General features: G+C 35.9%; 1 protein-coding gene across 1 annotated transcript; it reads right to left on the reverse strand.

The window, feature by feature from the left end:
* Positions 1–172: 172 nt before the first annotated feature.
* On the reverse strand, positions 173–6,022 carry LOC141843193 (ubiquitin carboxyl-terminal hydrolase 17-like). Its single transcript, XM_074731234.1, has 11 exons — positions 5,712–6,022; positions 4,225–5,365; positions 3,994–4,082; positions 3,368–3,453; positions 3,123–3,285; positions 2,231–2,351; positions 1,962–2,119; positions 1,482–1,566; positions 1,172–1,381; positions 986–1,047; positions 173–886 (listed from the first exon to the last, which is right to left on the reverse strand). The coding sequence occupies exons 1-11, from the start codon at positions 6,020–6,022 to the stop codon at positions 520–522; spliced, it is 2,793 nt and encodes a 930-aa protein (XP_074587335.1). The 3' UTR covers positions 173–519.
* Positions 6,023–23,356: the final 17,334 nt, after the last annotated feature.

A 23,356-nucleotide genomic window follows, 5' to 3' on the forward strand; every position in this document is an offset into this window, starting at 1 on the left:
TGTGTTAAGCATTTTTGTTTCACACTTTTCTAATATCAAACAAATACAAAATGAACTCATATTTTGAGTTTGTTCATGAATATCTCTAACTTTATCATTCATGGTGAAAATTTAGACAATAGCTCAACCTCATTGCCATAAGAAATTGCAAAGTTAAAATTTTTTGCTCCTTTTCCATTTCCTTTTCACTGCTCATAATACAACCTAATGATTGTTTTTCTCTACAACCCAAACAGATCAATAAAATGCTTGGGCAGTTCTTTTACCTACTTAACCTTCTTCTCCATAATATACCAGACTAGACCTCAATTAGGTTAATACAGTCAGTCTCTACAGTCCTAAGATTTCCAGTTACATCTCTACATTTATACACTTTCACAATGCAGGCAGGATAGACTCCAATTGCCTTCAAAATATCGGTATGCCACCGTGGCATTGACCGTGCTCGTGTCCCACGGCCCATTTCCCTTCCTGAAGAACTAACATCCAATCGATCCAACATTGTTCTGTTCATGACTGCTATTTTGAATGAGTGAATTTAGGAACACTTGGGGGACTATTCGGATTGATGAAGTCTAGATCTCCAGAATTCTCTTCTGTGGTTGTTGAATCACTTCTGCTCTCGGTGCTACAGGAGGAACTCTCGTCGAAAAGAGAAGAGCTATCGTTAAAAGAATCAGTTGGAGGCTGAAATCTTTTGTCGACTGAATCTGATGGTGGAAAATTGTCAGTCTCCCTCTCTATTTGCCGTTGGAATAAGTCTTTACTCTCCTCCATATCGTAACCACCAAGCTTTCTCTTGGCTTCCTTGCCCTTAGTCTTCCTTGCTTGTACAATGTCAAAGGCCATTGCTTTCCTTACTGACCTCGGAGCACGCGGCGAGCACCTATTTGAAATTTCATCTTAAGAAAATTTTCCAAAAACAAAAAAGAAAGAAGGGAATTAAAGAAAGAACATGCAGCTTGAGTGCATAGAACATTACTACCTGGCATAAAGAAGTATGTATGGACCTTTTGACAAAACCTTTTTGAGTTCTACATGTTTTACCTGCTTAAAATTTAGAAGGTGATTCACTGGATTTGCATATATTTGTTAACACTGGAAAATGTTTTTTTTGGGGTAAATCTAAATTAGTTGATGTTCTTAAAATCTTGAAAGTAGTTGAAAATACCTTGCAATCATCAATCTTATACCATTTCCTCTGCGTATCCTTCACATAACAGACATAGTGACCAGAAAAGGTTGAATTCCTATCGTCTTTATGGACAATTGCGGCATACAGCTGATAAACGGGGGATGCATCATCTCCACTCATATAAAGTGCTAAATTGAGATACTCTGGAAACTGAATGGACTTGTTGAGTTTCCCAAATTTACCAGACTGTAGAAAGACAAAGACACAAAAGAAATTCAAGTTACTGTCGGGACGATTCAGAATAAAACAGCTAAAGATAAAAAAATGCAATGACCATGGTGATCACCTGAAACCGCTTCAATACGATGGTTAAAATGTTGGGAGCCTCCAATATTGCCAATCTCTTTCTTGCTCGCTCATATGACTTACATCTGACAAGCGAAGAAATATGATATAAAATACTTAGTAGATCACAAGAATGGCTTAGTGCTTTGGCCTGACACTAATTATCTTTGGAACTTGAAAAGGTGATAAATGCAAATACGGTGTACAAGTTTGTGCTCTCATCTCCTATAAAGGAGCTATAGGATGAGATAGATGTATGGATAAACAAATCTACCATCTACTATCTTCATTTATTTGGCATCCTCACTTGAAATATCCTTTCGCCAAGATTAATTTGAATTACAGTGACTGTAAAGGTTTATTAAGCAAAGATGGAAGGGTAACTCCAGTATATTTAAAAGTAACTCAGTATTCTTCCAAAGAATTGTAGTTAGGTTCAGGTCATCTGAACTAATCCTGGATTAAACAATAAATTACCGACCTGTTGCACTCATACTTGTTCTCCCCGTCTAAAATTTCGGGAGATGTAAAATGATGAAGTGCTTCATCAAGGGTAGCAATGTCTCCATGTATCTCCACAGTCAGGTCCATCATTCTTTCACAACGTTTTGATTTGACCCTACACTTATTGCACCTTATCTGCACTCAGAATATCGAACATTTACCCTTTTGCAAAGTTGCCAAACAACAAGATTCAGCATCTACTAAACTCATCAGTAATAGATTAACAAGATCTATAAACCAAATTACCTTAGACATCAAGTAGCCACCAAAAATTTGTTGTATGAGTGTTGTTTCCTCTGCTAACACACCTTCTGGCTTTGCTCTGGTTTCTTTTAAGCATTCAGATTGCATAACATCAACTGCATACCTGCCAAAATATATAAATAAAGATAATGCTACTAAATACAATGAATTTATGAGAGAAATGACATTTTTTATAGAGTTCCCAAACACTCTTTGCATGTCTCAATCATCACTAAATGTTTTTGTATGACCTTCTAATAAGGACTACTTTGCATTTTGCAAGAAAGATTGTTAGGGAACTATTTTGCAAGGTTGATAATGCCACTGAATGTTTATGTAACTTTATAAATGGAGCTAATTTGCAAGAGTCAGCAAAGCCAAACTTCATGTTTAAACTAATCTGACAGTACAAAAGTAGGTTGGGGGATAATAAGACATTAATATTTAACCTCAAATGTGCATAGCATTGTCTTTTGCAATCAAGTGTCATGAGCAGGAAAGAAATGTCTGGTGCAAAAAGCTAAGTGGAGTGAGCAAAATATGTAGTGCATGAGTTCTTGATGCTTGCTACGATTGATGTAATCTAACTCCAATTTGTAACAGGATCTCCCTCTCGTCATGTTCTTTTATACCATAAAACAAAAGCAACACAAACTAAGCACGCAAGAAAAGAAATCAATAAAATATAATTTGAAAACCCACAACTTATCACCCCGATGATGATTTCTCATCTAACTAGGTCTTCAAGCATTCAAGAAAATGTACCACCACAAACGATATAAAAATATTATGCAAAAACAGCTTATAAGATAATCAATATATTAGCTTCAGTATGATGATAATAATATATGAAAAAAATCTGGACAAGACAAGTAACTTCAGATGCAAAACTCACCTCAAAAATTCATGGGCATCTTGTTGCTGCCCATGAGTAAAGTTACTTCCGATCTTGTGTAAATGGGAGAGAAACCCTAGTGGGGATAAAGGTGATTCACCTTGCTTCGTGTGCATCACAAATCTCTCAAGTTCACATGTAAAGCACCACTCTTTCTTTGGACCTAGCCGTGGAGGCACACATTTTATAAAAAAATTATGTATTTAATAAAAGTAAAAAAAAACTCAAGTAGCCATTGAGCATACATTTCATGGAATGAAGACCATTGAGAAGATATGTTGACAATGGCCGAGTAAATGCCAAACACTGGAGAACAGCATTAGCATAACAGCTGCAATATAAAAATAGACATGCTGAAGTGAGCTAACAACAACAACCAGAGTCCCAACCATATTTAAACCAGTTGTTGATAGAACATATACTTGGGTGCAATTAGGTGTATCATGAGTAAATGATAACATGAAAAAAAAGGTTAAGATGATATGGATATCAAAAGACCAAAAAATTATGTAGTTAGACATGAATTAACTAACTAACTAGTTGAAGGTGTGGACGATAGGAGGAGACTAAACAAAACTCGATTTAACTTAACTAAAAGCGATTTAACACAACTTTAGCTGGCTTGAACCCAGCATCTTTGATGAAGATTTGCTGTGCAAGAACAATACTAAATAGATACATTAGGACATGTCGATTTGCCTTGCCCTTGCCACATGGTGACATGCAAGCTTAATACAATTTCACTTGCTTAGACCTTGCTTGAGCTACGAAGAATTAGATGCAGCAGAAGGAAGATCGAAGAACTAAGAGAAACAATCTAGCACATGGAAAATCCTTAATTGACAAATCACGCAGAACAGAATTTTCTTACCTGTTGCCATTGTTGGTAAGACCACAAGGATGCAGCTGAATCTTGCCAGGGTTGTAGAGTTTGATGAAAAGATGATATGGGAAAAGCATCTGTAATAATAACATAAATCAAGAGGGACATGACTAGGGTAAAGCAAGCATTAGAACCCCAACAAATTTGAAATTTGGCACACCCATAAACACTCATCTGAATATCCTTTATAAATTTAAGTGATAGGACAGAACAACTTACCAATTCGGAAGGGTAATTCCTTGAAGTTTTATAAGGTGTAGGCTGTTTAAGAACTATCTTTGCAGAAGTTGGCAGACCCTTTGAGGTAGCACCACAAGCTTCGTCTGATCTAATTGATCTTCTAACAGCACTGACTCTTTCTAAGGATTCACAGGAAGTGGCAGTCTCACCACCACTGTTATCCAATAGTTCTTTAGAAGAAAATGCTAAGGGTCTCAATGTGTTGGACTTGAGTGGCTGTGTTTTGATTGCTGCCCCATTAGTGACAGGATCTGATGTCTCTATGTTTGAGGCTGGAACCTCATTGTGCTGTGTCTGAGATTTAACCTCTAATAAAGTAGGGGCACCTGGTGCAGAGGACTTCGTCGACGCTGATGCTGCATTTATTGTAGCCACAAAAGAATTAGATGATCTAACCGGTTCTTCAGGAGAAGCTTTTGGGGAACTAGGAGATGCAACATTCATAGCATTGTCAGTAGCTGATAACAGATCAGAAGCAAATGGAAAAGTCCCGGAAGTTTTGGATTCCATTAAGTGTATCTCGGCAGCTATTGCTCTAGCAGCAGATATTGGAATTCTGTTGCCCGGGTTAGAAGTCTCCTCCTCTGTCTGGGATTCTATGTTTGAGGAAAGAGCATGAAGAGAATTTATCACTTTTAAACTTGATGGGCTAATCGCTGTAGAATGATTCACCTCTGTTTCAACCGTGGATGGCTTCTCCTTCAAGTCATCAGAGTTAGACGTGATATTTGCAGAAGGATTTGATCTAGCAAGCTCAGGAATCAACGAGGCAAAAGGATTTGCATTGTAAGCATCAGGTCCAGTTTTGGGGTTAGTAGTAAGAATATCAGAAGATGAAGTCTCTCCTAACCTAGGATCGAGTTCTTCAGGCTTGCCAGCTTCCCTGAAAGCATCAGGGGATGCCGATTTGAGTAGAGAATACCTCCCTGGAGACTCAACTGCCATGGCATTTAGTCCTTCATTAGGCGCTAAACTCTTCTCCGATAAATCAGACTCCTCGGATTGCATTCTCTCCGAATCATTAACCTTCATTGAGCCACATTTGCTATCATTGATAATTGGGGGACGACATTCATCTTTGTGGCCTCGTCTCCAATGAATAATCTGGCATTTTCCAGAGCTGCAATGAACAAGAAAAGAAAGTGAATCTTTCAATATTGTAGATGCAGGGTCGAGATGACATCAAGTCGAAATCTTTAGAAACTGTGTCCAATAAAAGACTGAGCAAAGATTCAAGAACTCCAATACGAACAGCAATAAACAAAACAACTCCAACCAAGAGAACAGAGCATTTTCCGGTGCAATTGTGGGTTTCGAATTGGAACTTATAACAACATGGAAAACCCTAGTTGAAGCAATTCAAAAATGGAGACAGAAGCCTGCTATCACCCCCAAAAGGCACAACACTTCAAGAAATACTTGAAATTAAGAGGAGGAAAAAGGGGAAAGAACTCGCGTGCTCCTACCAGTATCTGACAACCTTGCATTGTCCGCACCTCGCCATTGCAGGATTGAAGCACACGAGGCATTGCGGCGGCAGCACTGCGGTATCTTTTTCCACACACAAAGCCGCAGCCGAAGCGGACACGTAGGCCTTCATTGCCTCCGCCTCCTCTCGTATAGACTCCTGCGCCGCGAGGAAAGCCAACCGACGGACCTCTTCCCGCCTCGCCGTGGTCAGCCGCCATCTCCACCGTACCACGAAGGCGAACACGGGAGCGACGAGGAAGACGAACAGCGGCGCCCATGAACGCCTTAGGTCTTCTTCCGGAGGCATTCTCCCACCGTCTAAATCCGAAAGGCAGCTCCTTTCTCAGACCAACTCCGCCCCGCCGGACGCCACATATGTCCACCGCGCCGGCCACTCCGCAAGGCGCGAACTCCCTCCTCCACCGCAGAGATGTTCAACCCACTACCTCCTTCCTTATGTACGCTTCCAGTACAGCGCCAGATCCTTCGCCGGCGCCGCCGGCGCTGATGGAAACAAGAGAACGAGAGAGAAAGTACAAAGCCGCACAACTGGCGGTGTTTAATGGCGATAAAATAATCAATACGGACAAAAAATGGCAGGCAAAAAATTGTGGTGACCTTCAAGAACTCGCAGCTAATCCTGCTCCATCACTCTTATTTTTTTCTATTAATTTTCTTCTTTTTTTCCCGTTCATTTTAACCCAAAATTATCTCAAACTTTTCTTAAATTATCCAAAATTAGCTAAAGTTCCCGACACATGACGATAAAATCAAATTAAAAAATAAAAATGTAAAAGTAAGTCGCGATCACTTTCTTAGATCATGTGTGATGTGCATATTTTTATCGCTATGTGCAAAAAATATTAAAAAAATTGACAATAACTAATTTATTTCTCAATATTTAATTCTAGATTTTCCGTCCCAGGTGTTTAAACTAACAAAATTTGTGGATGGGATAAAAAGACACTATCAAAATGACGTCATGACGATCTTTAATATCGCCGTTGACCAATTTCGATTGGCCGGATGGATTTGGTTGCGATCCGAGGTTCAATTCGACGTTGACGGCTTTCAAGTCACGCGCATATTTTCACGTTTAGAACAATTAAAATTTGAATTGAATAGATTCATTGTGATGGGGGACCATGTTTAGAACAGATATTTAGGTCTCTACTACTTAAATACTTAAGTATGAACTTAAGAGAGACAATAAAATAAAAAAAATTAAATGAAAAATGAGAAATGCCTCTTATTATGATAGATATATTTGATACTTAAGGCTCTGTTTAGATAGGATAAGGAGAAGATCCCTTCCTGGAAGGGAAGGGGAAGAGAAGGAAAAAGAGAGGAAGAGAGGGGATATAAAATATTTATATTTTCTTCATTTGAGAGAAAAAGAATGTTACATTAACATAACATGTGTTATTTTATTTGGGAAGAATAGAAAAAGAATAGAGATTAAATATATAAAATTATAAAAATATCTTTATTTTTTAAATTAAATAATAATTTTATTTTTTTATAAAATTAATATTTATTTTATAAATATAAATTAATTATTTTTTAAATAAAAAATTAATTCTTTTGTAAAAGAGTTCATCGTATTATTTGTCACTCTATTAGATCAACTAATAGATTATATTCATAAATTTAATATACATATTTTAAGTGAACTATGTGTTCAACGTGCGAGTTTCGACGTATCACTTTGAGAAGGTATTACTCTACTGATTATTTCATTTTATAAGTTTTTCATGAAATATCACAAATGTTATATTATTGCAACATGTGATAGTGATTTGAAACGATGGGTATATTCGCAATTGGAGAATGATTAGCATACGGATTTACTGAACAAAGAAAAAAATTTATAGTTACCTAATAACGAGTCAAAATTTCAGTGAAAAGGAAAGGAGCGAAAAGATTATGCTCAGCGAAAGAAATTTAAAAAATTTAGATTAAATAAATTAAATAAGTTATTTGAGAATTAATATTTTAAAATAGATATAAAATTGAAACAAATAATATTTAAAGTTACCTTCCCTTTTCTTACACCCTAAATTAGAGTGTAAGAAAATATCCTTTTTCATGGATAAGGAAGGTTAAAACTTATCCTTTTCTTCTCTTCCCTCATTCCTTTCCAAACAAGGTTCAAAATTCCTTTTCCTTTATTTACCCTTCCTTCCCCTTCCCTCGCCTCCTCCCAAACAAAGCTTTAAAGGTATGGTAGGAGACTATATCTAAGTAAGATTTGTGATGGAATAGATGGGAAGTCAATATTTAAATAGGATATGTATTTGCAATGAGTCATGTCTAACTATGATTTACAATGATATAGAGTATAACCAAGAGCAAACGAGATGGGGGGACCATGTCTAGAACAGATTACGTGAATAATCATTAAGAGTTCAATAAAACTAAATTGGAAAATCCTCAAAAGTTCACTATAGGTCGCATTAAGTACTATGTCAATGTTAGGAGATTCTCATAGGGTGAGGGGTTGAAAATGTGAATGAAAATTGAATGGAACAATAGACTCCAAATGTGTATGTGAGTTTAGTCTCATATTGAAAGTTTTATGACATGAAGATTGATTTAAATAGAATCACAATGTTGTGAACATGAACGTGAATGCCACAAGAGTATACATTCAGGGTTTGGATTGAATGTGACTCATGTGTGATCCTTGGCTGCGCATTTTGAAGTCAAACTAGTCAGGATAAAGGTTGCTTGAACAAAATAGATACATCTGGTCAAGTATGTAACAATTGAATATTAATGACAAATCCATAACTGTCCAAATGAAACAACTAACTGACCATTGATGATCAAGGGTTGACGTTTTAAGTTAGGTGGGCAGAGAATATAATAGCCTTTATTCGGCTATTAATCAGCAACATTCAACGTTGCTAGACGTCGAAGCCTATAAAAGGAGTGCTCCTACTTGGGTAGAAAAAAGATAGAAAACTAGTGATTCCATCCACCTGCTTTCACCACGATCTCCACCTCCTTGTTAGTGAAATTGTTGACTTCCTTTCTTTTGCTTGCTACAATAACATTCAATTACATTCAATTCTCCACGAACAACCAATGGTTGATTGATTGAGATCATGGTCAACTACTGTATCTCAGGAAACATCCATCCAACATAATCTTGAAGCATTTCAGAGGGAACAAATTTGTTTCAAGGAAACTGTATCTAACACAGACCTCGGTAGAACTCAATTCAGATTCCCACTTAGACTCAACCTCAGCTCTCGATAGCTTGACACTCAAGTTGCTTAGCACTCAACCTACTTGAGCCACTCGATAGCTTGAGAGCTCAACCAACGACACTCGGGTCTCTCGATAATTGGCTACTTGATTGACTCAACACTCAGACAACTCGACAGTTGGCTACTTAGTCAACTCGGTGCTCTTGCCAACTTGAGCACTCAACAATTCAACTTAGCTTGGCACTCGGATAGCTTTGGCACTTGGCTAGCTCAAGCACTTGGCTCAATTAAGCCAACCAAGTTAGCCCAGCCTTTCCTGGCAACACAGTCATCCAACCTTCCTAATTTGACAATGTGAGTTCAGAATGTCAAGGTCATCTTGACAGATAAAGATAAGTCTAAATTTTGTATTCAACAAATTGAATTCTATAAATTTTAAATATCTTTAATAATATCTCCAACATGAGATATGTATGAAGCTTGGGATGTTGAATTGTATAAGGGACATGGGTTGTCGAGCTAGATAGGATATTCGGGCGAATGAGTAATGAGCTGTCGAATGCTCTATCTTGAGACTTAGGAAGGTTTAGGTTGTTGGGCACTAAGAATGCCATAGAAGTACTTGGATCACTGGGCATTGAGATCACTTGGAGGGAGGTGCTAAGGGCCAGCCGAGCCACATAGCTAGGTTGATTTATTAAGCGAGATGGGCATCGTCATCTATAGGTATCAGCTTAAATCATAGTATGTGGACCATGAAAAATAAGGAAAATGTTTAATGGTGAGGACCCAATGAATAAACAATATGATTCAACTTTTATTTTCTCATCTTTTAATCTGTTTAATACGTTGATGTGTTTTACAAGTTTGGTCTGGTCAATGTTTATTTGTATATCAATTACTTGGACAGATTCCTCTCCTGCTATGACTTTTGTTGAAATCATGCAACAATTATGATACATATATGAAATAATCAAAAAAATAAGGGAAAATAATGTAAAGATTTACTTGGTTCAGTGATGTGTCTAGTCCATGGGAGCAAGGTCACATTTTTCACTAGATAATAAATTAGGGTTACATCTTCTATATTTATACAACCCTAGATATATAGATAAAAAAAATACCCCTACACCATTCACACCCCCAACTAATCAACGCCCCTTTCTTAATTAGATATGAGCCACATATTCTAATCTCCATCTTAGCGAATATCCACCCCAGAGGAGAAAATGCACATTTGAGAACTCCACTTGAGACACTGAGTTAGGGTATCCCATCTAGCAACTAGAGAAATTGATCGAGTTCAAGTATTGCTTAAACTTCTCCACAGTAATAAGCTTTGTCAACATGTCTACTATATTTTCAGAAGTGTAGACTTTCTCAAGTAATATTTTACTAGAAGAAATCAACTCTTTGATCTGGTAAAATCTTATATTTATATAGTTGGTTCTCATATGATACATTTAATTTTTTACCAAAGAGATAACACTCTTGCTATCACAATACAATTGGACTCTACTTTGTCAAACACTCAATTCTTTGACCAACCCTATAAGTCATAATGCTTCCTTGGCGGCTTCAACTCTACCATATATTATGATTTTGTAGTGGATAATGCAATTATAGATTATACCATGAACTTCCAACAAATGGGCTCTCTCATAATAATGAACACAATCCTATGGTAGACCTTCTGTCATCCAAATCCCCTACATAATTTGCATCTACATATTCCACAATTAAAGGATCACTATATTGTCTATTGAACAAGATATCATAGTCTACAGTATCTCTCAAGTATCTAAAAATTCACTTGACTACATCCCAATGTTGTTGATTAGGATTTGAAAGAAACTTGCTCACTACACCGACAACATGTGTCAAATCTAATCTTATGCAAACCATAGCATACATTAGACACCCTACTATGTTGGCATATAGAACCTTTGACATATCTTGAACCTCATCATTTTTCTTTGGGCATTGTACAATGACAATTTAAAATGATGCGCTAATAGTGTACTAATAGATTTTGCATTACCATGTTAATGATGTCTAACACCTTATCAACATAACCACTTTGAGATAGCCATGATCTCCCATAGGTTTTGTCCCTGTGAATTTCCATCCCAAGAATTTTCTTAGTCGCACACAAATCTTTCATGTTAAATTCTTTACTCAATAAAAATTTTAATTTATTAACCTCACTCATACTTTTCACAACATATCATCCATGTAAAGTAGCAAGAAAATTAGTGAATCATTTCCACATAAATGCAACAATCATACTTGCATCTTTTATAGTCATTATGAATCATGTAGAAGTCAAATCTCTTGTACCATTATCTTGGAGAGTGCTTCAACCCATAAAGCAATTTATTTAATTTACAAACTAAGTGCTCCTGCCAAAACTGATTGAACCCCTCTAGCTGTGTCATATAAATTTGTTCCTCTAAATTACCACTGAGAAATGCTATTTTTATGTTCATTTGCTCCAGTTGCATATCATAATGTGCTACCAAAGCCAATTCTGCTATGATGGAAGTATGTTTGATCATAGGAGAAAAAATCTCATCACAATCAATCCCTTTCCTCTATGAGTAACCTTTTGCTACTAGGCGATCCTTAAAATTTTCTTCCTCATTTTCTATATGGCTTCTTTTCTCTTATATATCTTCCCTTCTAGAAGTTCCACCAAATCTCATGTCTGATTCTTATACAGGGATTGTATCTTCTCCAACTTAGCACTCATCCATTTATTTTTCTCTGAGCTAAGTGTTGTCTCCTAAAAGATAGTAGGATCTCTGTTAGTAGTGATAAATGCACAAGAAATCAAGTTCTCAAAATTATACCTAGTGAGTGGTTTGATAGTACGTCTAATCTCGTCTGTGACTATAGTATGCTGCTCCTTACTCTTTGAGCTAGGACCATCTAAATCATGGGTTTCTATCTCCACCTACACCACATCCATATTGTTGTTGTATTTTTCTAATAATTGTTTCTCATTTCCTTGAGTAAGTTGCAACATGACTTTTTCATCAAAGATTATATCTCTACTGATGCACCACTTTTTTGCCATAGTATCCCAAAGCTTGAAGTCTTTCACACCTTTATGATAATCTAGAAAAACACATTGTCCAGATTGTGTATCCAACTTCGATCCATCCTCACTAGAAATTGCATGTAGGTTGGACATTCAAGCACTCTCAAATTGGAGTAATTAGTCGGACTACCTGTCCACACCTCCTCTGATACTTTCCCATCTAGCGCTATCCTCAATGATCTATTAATTAAGAAACATGTCATATTCACTACCTCTTTCCAAAAGTTCTTTGTAAGCTTTACATTCAATTTGAGATATCGAGCTTTTTCAATTATTGTTCTATTCATTATTTCTATATATTATACCATTTTACTATGGTATCCTACAAATTGTAAAGTGTCTCTTGATCCCATGCTACTTACAGAATTCTTGAAACTTTGAATCTGTGTACTTAGTACTATTATCCAATCTATTTAATTTTTTTCTAGTCTAATTCTCTACTTCAGTTTTCCACATCTTGAACTTGGTAAACATTTCTGACTTGTATAACATGAAGTACACCTAGACATTTCATGAGTAATAATAAATGAAACTTACAAAATACATATATCTTGTACGTGATACTACGTTGGCTGATCTCTAGAGATCTATATGAACATAATCAAGAATTTCATCTATCTTATGTGTGATTGTTTTGAACTGCTTGTCAAAGTCCCGCCTCTACTGGTGATCCACACCAAGCTCTCATTCGGATGGCTTCCAAAGCCATGAGTCACATCATCATCTTCGGTACTAGCCGATGATTAATAGCGATTGATTCGAGAGAAAACCTAACTTTATAAACGCACAACAACGTTTGTCGCGATCGTTTCTGAAGTTTTTAACTATCACAAAGAATCGTATTCTCGGTATAGTTTTCAGTGGTCAACCATTGACTGTCGATAAAGGCAAACGATCGAAAACTCTTTCCGATGATAATGGAACAATTCTCTAGAAGCTTCCCAAGCTTCCGAGAGGATTACAGATGGTCGTCAAATGATCGTGGATGAATGGCAACATCCTGATGACAAAACTCCCGACTATAACTCGACAATAATTTCGACAGTGATTTCATAAATCACCACCCATGAAAAATCAGCTCCGATGACAAGGGGCAGCAACTCCAACAACAAGTCCAATCCGATAGCAAACCCTCAATCCGATGGCTGTGTGCAAGAACTAGGGATCGACGGCAGATCCTAGGGTTTTTCCTCTCCTCTCCCACGCGGTCGAGCAAGGGCTGTGCTAGGTTTTCGACATTTCTCGCAAACGAAGAAGACAAAGGGCGGCGCCGGGGTTTGCTTCTTCTCTCGGCCAAAGCAGAATAGGGGTGTGAGCGAGAGAGAGCAGGGCCCATCCACGGCCATGGTTTCGCATCCGTCCTCCCAATTATCGCGGCCGATGGCAATCTCCCGAACGTGGAAGCAGCGGACGGCCCGACGTGGCTTGGAAGAAGAAGAACCCTAAAATCGTGATTCACGTGATAGGCGGAGTTGGGATCGCATCTCACGTGATCGACGACGGCGGGATCTCCGGTACGGCGACGCCCTCACACGGATGGGAGGCGTGGACGGCGGTGCATAGCGGGGAAGAAGAAAACCCTGTATCTCTATTTTGTCACTGCAGAAGAGAAGCTACAGGACGGCTGTCGCGAGGATGAAGTGATTGGCCGCAGTCCAGCTAGGGTTTAGACGTCTTCTTCCTCTCTGGCGAACAGCCAGCCGAGCGAGTGGGGAAGCGACGGACGGCAGCGTGCCATGGGAAGAAGATAAACAGGGGGATTCGGTGCTGCCTGCTGAGGAGGATGGATGATGAGGTGGCGGACGCTGCGACACCGACTTCGCTGTGATGGGGGCCCCATGCTGGCAGGGGACATAGACATGACGGATGCATAAGCAGGGGTACCTGCACGTTAGATAGGGAGTGAGATACACTGATATTATTGGTACACATGAGAGCACATACATGATTGACCATGACACTTACTCAGATCTGACATTTCGTCAGATATGACATGAGATAGCGTCATTGACCTCCCCTGTATACCTGTGCTATTTTCTTGATGATATATATTTTACTTTCATAAAAAAAAAAGATAAACAGGGGGATCCTCTGTTTATCGCGCGCATCCCACGTCAGAGAAGCTACAGGAAGCAGCGGGATTAGGGTTTTAAGCTAAACCAGATTTGGTTTAGATCGATATTATAGCGAATCGAATTTCTAAAGTTTACTGTAGCAAACCAAGTTCAAAATTTAATCGCTTGATTCACTAATCAAATGAATTTCAATTTGACCCAAATCAATTTCATTCGTTTCGTCTTCACAAGAGGAAACTATTCATCTCTTCAGTTTTGCCAAAATCTCTTCCATTATGAACCAAACTAAGTTGGTTTAATTTGGTTCAAAATCAAATTATTTGGTTCAATAACTGAACGACCTTCGATTTGAACGAAATTAATTTCGTTCATTTCATCTTCATAAGACGAATTCCATCATTTGTTATTTGTCTGGTCCAATCAGATTTTATGTCACGTCCTGAGAGATGACCATCCGAAAAATTTCGACAACATCTCCCCTGTAACTATAATAATTTTTCTGAATACATATAGACAAAAGGCCAAAACAGCCATAATAAGGACTACAAGTCCCCCACATATACATCACAGATGCATACCGATAAGAATAAGGCCCACACGGTCAAAAACTATTAAACTATTACATGTACCAAAAAAATGAAACATGTATACGACAAATCCACATAAAATAGCAAAAGTTTCGCAATAGAAACAGTATCAAATCCATACCACAACCAAGCACATAAGTACTCTACAAGTCTAAGTCCACGAATAAAAGTCCATAACCCAATACAACTAGAAACCATACAAACCACTACATACAACCTCCTCTGCTGTGAGATGGATACAGCCGGACAGATCTCCAAGCTCCAAATGAAACCTATCTGCTACTTAAGGAGAAGACAAGGCAACCCCAAGGTCTGGGTAGTGAGCATCAGATACTCAGTGGAATACAGGATAGAAGTGCATGTAAAGATAAATCAGCAGGAATAATATCAACAGAAATAACAGAAGATATATAGTATCTACAAGTGATACATAAGGAAAGATCAATACTATATAACAGATATAGGAATCATGCAAAATCAAGTAGTGCATGTCATGTCATACAATGCAATAGGAATATATCAACCAAGTGCAACAGTCACACACAAATATGTTGTAAATAACAATGCAATATAATAATAATAATAATAATAATAGCAAATACATGCAGATATGCAACACACATCACAGGCAACATGCATGGTTACTGTCTGCACTCGCCACTCCCAGTCACACCCCAGGGCAGTGAACTGAGACGCCAAATAGGACATACTACACAGGCTTCAACAACTAACCACCCTAATCAGGTGGGGAGCGAGCAGTGTATCTCAGAAGGGTAATATAGCAAGTTCTGATCGTACCCAACTATGGCGCAACTGGTGCTCTCACCCATGTGTCATCACAACATGGTGTCAGGTGAGTGCCAACAACAACTACAGCCAACATGCTATCAATAACAACTACAACTAGCATGTAGATGTTATGATGATCATCCCAACATATAATAGGTACAACAATCAACATGAATCAAGATGAGTCATCATAGATCAACGATACAAAAGTTGAGACTGTACTATCAGTAGATAGATCAATCAGAGGTTAACCAACATGTATCAAACAACGAACAGGATATCAACTAGATAACTAACATAGGTAATAGGAGTATCAACAAGATAATATCAACTGGCAAGTATCAAGTAACGAATATCAAAAAATATCAACTAGATAAATAGCACAAATAGCAGAAGTATCAATAGGATAGATAACAACAATAATAAAACATGCACTAAAAAAACCTATAATGACCAAGTATAGAGTACCCACCTGAATCAGACGACCGTCAATAATAGAACCACCAGAAAATAAACCACGTAGGTATTAGGATCAATAATCAAGGACCTGCAAGAATGGGTAAACAACATCCATTTATAAATACATAGACCTAGCCGAATTTAAGATTAATCTAATCCAATCAAAATTAACCTAACCAAATCACAATTAAAATTATACCACACCTAACCCAATTTTGGATTCATTACATCCGAATCCATGATCCAATTCTTACAACTAAACCCAACTCATCAACTCAACTATCTAAAACAACTTGATTCAGCCCAACCCATAACCTAATTAATTTAAATCTATTAACCCTAAATTTAACCGAATCCAATGTTAAACAAATCTGAATCACCACTAATCATATGCATTTAATTATACTCATTCCATACTTAACCCTAACCGGTTCCCAACAGATCAATTCCAAGCCACCATAACCAACCTAATCGATTACCCCCAATTCTCAAGCTAAGAACAAATTTGAGTCCAACAAACCCAGTCAATAGATTCAACATCAACAACCTATCCAATCCTTCAACATCGAAACATAACCCGATCCTTCAATCTCATTCTTACCGAACAAAACAACTCTCATACCAGTTCAAAGATCAACCCACACTCCCGGCAAAACCTAATCAAATTCATAAATCTGATTAGCTCCATCAAACCCAACTAATCCCTCAGATCAACACTCATTTTCAACAGGGTAAGGCCAACCCCTCACACTGATCAGTCCATAACCGAAACCTGTACAAAAATCTAGCTCTAACCATTCCAATAAACATCAATAGAACCAATAGTAATCCATAAATCTCGATTGAACAGTACCCAACCCAAATCCAAGACATTTCGATCAATCCATCCCACCAAATTTACACAAAGTAAACATCAGATTTAAGACAAGAATTCACCTCAAATCCAAAGCCCTAATAGCCTACAATTCACGGCGACTTGAGGAAGAAAGGAGATGACACTGATTAGCAGGGAACGGCGGCAGTTAGTGTAAAATACCAAACATTAGGGAGTAATTTATTTATAAATTAACCCTAAATACAATTAATTCTTAAGTTAATTAAATGAACCAAATTTAAAAGCCCAATAGCTCAAGTTAACAAGCCCAATTATAAGGCCCAATTAGCTATTCATGGGTTAATGGGTTAAAGGTTTTTAGGCTTAAAATGGATCCGTATCTGATAAGAACCCGATAAGAAGCCATCGCGACACCTCCTTCCCGAACCCCGCGATTTCTTCCTCTGCTTCGCACGCAAGTCCTCTGTTCTCCTCCCTTGTTCGTGATCGCGCGACCACGGGCGCCCATTTGTCGAAGCTAGCAACGAAGGAGAGCAAGGCAACCTTAATCGGTGAAGGGCTCCTCTCGCGAGAAGCAGAACCTCGTATCTGCTTCGGTGTGGCTGCGGATTCTCGGAGGGCAGCGACGACACGAATCGGAGAAGAAGGAGAGGATCGGTAAGGGATTTCGAGTTAGATTTTTTATTTAGATTGGTTCTTGAGTTGAGATCTCGATTTTTCTTGAATTTCAGAACCTAGATCGGGAATGATTTCGGGTTTTGGCCGGCTATGGGTTTTGTTGGGGCTCGGTCGCGAAGCAAGAAATGGAGAAAGGAAGAAGATCTGGAAGAAACTAATTGGTAAGTGTAGTTTGGATTGGATTTCGAGTAGTGCTTGATTTTTGGGCTTAGATCTATGTTGTTTTAGGTTTCCAGAGCTTGATCTTGAATCGGTGGAATTCTTTGGTTTCGGCTGTGAGGAAGAAAGGAAGAGGAACCAAGTGGATCTAGGGCAAAGATCTTGAATTGAACCAGTGGTGAGCTCCTCCTTGTTGAACTAATTAAACTGTAAATGGTTTGAGATCAAGAAGTTGGGTACTGTTTCAATTGAAAGTGATCAGTTTCTTGAATTGATTAGGTTGTCGGATTGGGTAATCAAAGGAGTCAGCAGAATTGAGGATAAGGAACTGATTCTTTTGGAGGTAAGTTTTCCTTGTTAGCTTTCTGTTGATTAGCAACGAGTTGGAGCAATTGGTTTGAGTTATGATGTATGCTGTTAGTTTAATTAGGATGTTGCATGAATAGGATCTGTTTGGGTTAGGTTTTGATTTATGATTAAGGCTAATGGATTAGTCCTATTCTATTTCTGTTAAGAACTTTGATAAAACAATACCTTAATTGATTCGATTCTTTGAGGATGGATTGATTAAGTTGGTTGGTTAGCTTAGGTTTAATTAAACCTGAAATCATTTAGGTTAATGAGTTAATACAAGTAATTTATTAATTGGTTAATATAATTAATCAATTAATTAGTTACATTGTGTTAATGGAAACCTACTTGGTTCCTAGCATGGATTCGAATTATAATCCTACTAGGTTAGAATGGATTTATGAACCTAATATGGGTTATCCTGGATTTGATTGAATACGAAATTAGTTGTATTAAACTATTAATACAACTAATTGATGGTTTGATTAAATCCTGATAATCACAATCCAACGGTTAGATTGGTCTATCCCTAAATGGAATTAAACTGACTCTAAAATTGATTAGGATTTTCTTGGTGATATGACTTTGCATTTAGGGATGTATTATTTTCTTACAGGACCTTGAGCGGTTATAGGACTTTCGTATTATACGAGGACATATTTCTGGGGGTTCTAGGAGTTGACCTGCAATTTATCAAGTGGATAATTTACTGTATTAATTTTAAAAATAAATTTTTTATATAAAATTAAATTTTTTAGTTTTTTGAGATGCAAAATTATTAATTAAATTTTTATATTCAAGTTTTAATAATAAATTTTTTTCAATTGATAACATTGCTAAATTATTTAATCTTTATTGAGACATAGTTAAACGTAAATAAGACTTTATTAATTTTAATTTTGAAAAACTTCTTTTCGTTGAAGCTACAATAACAGGTATAGTAAGTAATATTCTATAAGCTATTCATGCATTAGGAAAAGAATTTAATTTTTTTATTAGATTTAATACTTCAAGTGCTGTTTTTAATTCTGGATTTATTATTCAGAATAAAAAAATTTTAAAATTTTGAGAATAAAGATGAAATATGAAGATAAATCATAAGTTTCTAATGTGAACGGATAAGATTATAAGTTTACAACAGGAATCATTGATAAGAAAATAAGAAATTAACAGAAGCATAAAAAAAGATTTGATAGGGAAATGAGAAAGGCGATACCTTTAGGTTTTAAGATCACCGAAAAATCTGTAACAAAAGATCTTAATTCCGATCATTCCCTAAACCCTAAACCCTAAAATGCATATTTGTAGTTGGGCAAAATACGTTATTAGGTTAATAAGGAAGGAAGGAGAGGAATATAAAGAAATTAGTAAATTAGAGTTTTGAGAATTGAGAAATATTAAATATATTGGAATCATGTCAAAATCTTTATGAAATCCAATGACCATGCCAAATCTCTACAAAATCTAATGATCATGTCAAATCTCTCTAAAATCCAATAAAAATATTTTAATAATTTTTTATTCTCTCAAAATATATAAATATATATATATATATTAATATTTTTAAAAAATGGGCTCCAAAAAAATTGGGGCCCTAGGCATAGGCCTTAGTGGCCTATGCCTAAAGCCGGCTCTGTGTGAGGGACGGAGAGAGCAACGACAACATTAAAAATTGAGTTCTTTGTTCTTTTTTATTGCCTATTTTTACAGGAAGCATTCCGCTCAGTTGAAGATATCCATGGTTTGATGAGTATGGTGAAGAAGAGTCCGAAGCCATCGTTAATGGTGGTATACTATGCAAAGTTAACAGATATTTTTTGGGTCTCAAATAGTGGTTTTTCTGATTTTTGCTTAATTATTGATTAATTGATAATTAATTAATACATATTTTTTAATTGTTGCTTAACAATATTGAAATAAATAATTTGTTGATTAATTTTTTAATATTGTTTGTGCAGATTTATAATTTACGTGGACGAAACAAATTGGAGAGATACTGGTTTGAGGTATATTTATAAGTATAGTTGTTTTAGAAATTTATTTAATTTTTATTTATAATTGTATTTATTTTAATGTTATTATTTATTATTCTAATTTTTTATGAATTTATTATACTAACCATAAATTCTAAAACCATCAAATCATAAATCGTAAACTCTAAACCCTTAAAAAACTAAACCCTAAACTCCTAAATCTTAAACCCTAAACACAAAACCCTAAACCCTAAACCCTAAACACAAAACCCTAAACCCCTAAACCCTAAACCCTAAACACAAACCCCTAGCCCCCTAAACCCTACCCCTAACCCCTAAACCCCTAACCCCCTAAACCCCTAAAACCCTAAAACCCTAAACCCAAATATTTTATACTGAACAGGGAGTATTTGGCCACGCTGATAATTTTATAGGAACTGTTACAGATTTTAAAGTTCTCTTTTCTTCTACAAAAGGTGGAATCCACCACCTTAACGGCCCAACACGGTCGGTCCCACGATCATCTGTAAGGAGGTAAATCGAGAAACTGCAATTGGTCATTATGTAGGAGGGTATTGCCTGACTTCGCCAGGATTCGAAAGAAGAACTTAAAGAAATTGCCTGACATACCATTAATTCAGAAAGAGTTTATAGTGAAAAGATAACAGAATACACAGAAGAACTTAAAGAAATTGGAGTCAGATTTGATTTTACGGATGCATCAGAATATATTGGCACCCCTCACAGAGAACCAATTCATGGGGATTATCAAGGATAACTACTATACACCTCAACACTTCTGGTTTGAGCTGCTTGACCATTCTCAGACAAGAGCTTTAATTGAAACTTTTGTGCCTTTACCTTCATCCTCCGACACCAGAGGAGTTCCTATTACTCTGATCCAGATCAAAATGCTACCTGTTGATATTGATGTTGTTCTGGAGTGATATTAATGTTTTTGATCATGATATGGATTGATATGTATATTTGTAGAGTGTGGATTGATATATATGGATATGGATGTTTGTGATTTCAATTTGTGTGAATTGATATATGTATGTGGATGTGGATTGATATGTATATTAATTTGTAGAGTATGGATTACCGATATATATGGATGTGGATGTTTGTGATTTCAATTTGTGTGAATTGATATGTGTATGTGGATGTGGATTGATATTAATATGTGTATATGTTATTTGTAAAATTTGATTCGATCTGATTGGATCGTGTATTGTATCTATGGGATAATCAACAAATAAAGGGGTAGGAAAGAAAAAAATTGATTTTGCGACGAATTCTGTGACGAAAATGATTTCGTTCCTAAATTCGTCCCTAAATTCGTCGCAGATTTGCGACGAAAACTGGATTCGTCGCAAATCTGCAACGAATTCTGCGACGAAAATGATTTCGTCCCCAAATTCATCGCAGATTTGTGACGAATTTGATTTTCGTCACAAATCTACGACGAATATCTAATTCGTCGCAAATCTGCGATGAAAATATTTTCGTCGCAAATCTATAGGATAATCAACAAATAAAGGGGTTTAATTTTACGACGAATTCTGCGACGAAAATTATTTCGTCCCAAAATTTATCCCCAAATTCATCGTAGATTTACGACGAATATCTAATTTGTCGCAGATTTTTGCGACGAATATCAAATTCGTCGCAGATTTTAGCAACGAATATCAAATTCGTCGCAGATTTGCGACGAATTTTATTTTCGTCGCAAATCCGCGACGAATCATTTTCATCGCAGATTTGCAACGAAAATATTTTCGTCGCAAATTTGCGACGAATTTGATTTTCGTCGTAAATCTACGACGAATTTGGGGACGAATTTTAGTTTTCGTCGCAAATATCTGCAACGAAACATGAAATTTTATCGCCAAGTTTGGCAACGACTTTATAGCAACGAAAAAGAATTCGTCGCAGAATATTTTACGACAAAATTTTTTTTTAAAATTCATCCCAAAATCAATGTTTTTTTTAGTGTAACTTCTAACGAGATAGTTTAAATTAAATTATCTCAGTAAAATATATATAAATTTATTTTAAATTTTAAAAATTATAAATAAATTATATTTATTTATTATATATATTATCAATCTATTATTATCATTTATATTATTATTATTTTATTTTATTTTAAAAGAAATTTTAATTAAATATTAAATTGATTTAATCTTTATTGACAATTTAATCTTTCTATTAAATACTAAATTAAATTTAAAATTTTTTAATAGGATCTTCTACAATCTGATCTACTCTAAATCGATCACGATCCTACAAACTACCTTTGGTGAAACTCAATGTAGACACCTGTATTATTAAAAAAAATTAACAAGTGTAAAGCAAAAAGGTAACACTTGAACTTGATTTCCACCTGTAAAATCCACAAGTGTTAATTTGATCAATAATTATTTAATTTATAAATTTAATCTTATTATTTTCGTCCTAACCAAAAATAATTTAAATTTAATATGATATGAGAATATTTTGTAGTCAAAAGTTAGAAAAGTTGTCACATTTAATAGCATGGGAATATTTTATTGTCAGGCCAGAAAAAACAAGTCACATTGGCTTTTGTCGTGACATCAATAAATAAATAATAATAACTTTTTGACACAAACTAATAAATTAAAAATCTAGAATGAAAACACGTGGAATATAATTCTGGCTAGAGATCTGCCACGTCACATTTATCATCTGCTGGAATGTCAAATGCAAGTAATATTTTATTTAAAAGAAATAAATCAACGGGATCATATACAAGGAGAATTTTAACACGTAATTTAAAATTGATGACCACAATAGAAAAAACATTTAGAATTACACAGAAGAAATACGTCGTTATCCAAATTGTCATCTCAAAATTATTTTATATATTTAAAAAATATATATTAGTGTGATTAATCATGAAAGTAGACTGAATTAAAGATCTTACAAATGCAAGTAATAGAAGAATTTTACGAATAAGAAATTTCCATCCATAATCTAAAATGATTTCTTTATTAATTTCATTCATATCTTTTATGTTATCAATGTCATCATCACAGCACAAGGCTTCTAAGTATCTGAGTTGGAGATTAGTTTTGATGTGTGGGAGGACTAACAAAAAGGAGGTCACATATAATTTCATACCTTTTCTCAATTCAATTTCTTAAAAGTAATTATTCTATTCCTTCTTCATCACATGAATTAATTATATGAGTTAATATATTAACCATTTTTAGATGATGATATTATGGCAAATCATAAATTTACATTTTGAAACATGGTGCCTCCTTTTTGTCTCACACACATATCTCAAATTTTATTTCTATTTGATCTCGAGTAGGGATGGAACCAAGAAAATCACATTAGAAGATAAAAAAAAATTTGTTAATATCGTCCTCATTTCTATACCTCTAT

The sequence above is a fragment of the Curcuma longa genome, chromosome 12, assembly GCF_044706935.1.
Source record: "Curcuma longa cultivar G26 ecotype Majalengka, Jawa Barat chromosome 12, ITB_CL_G26_1.1, whole genome shotgun sequence".
In the NCBI taxonomy this organism is placed as follows: Eukaryota; Viridiplantae; Streptophyta; class Magnoliopsida; order Zingiberales; family Zingiberaceae; genus Curcuma; species Curcuma longa.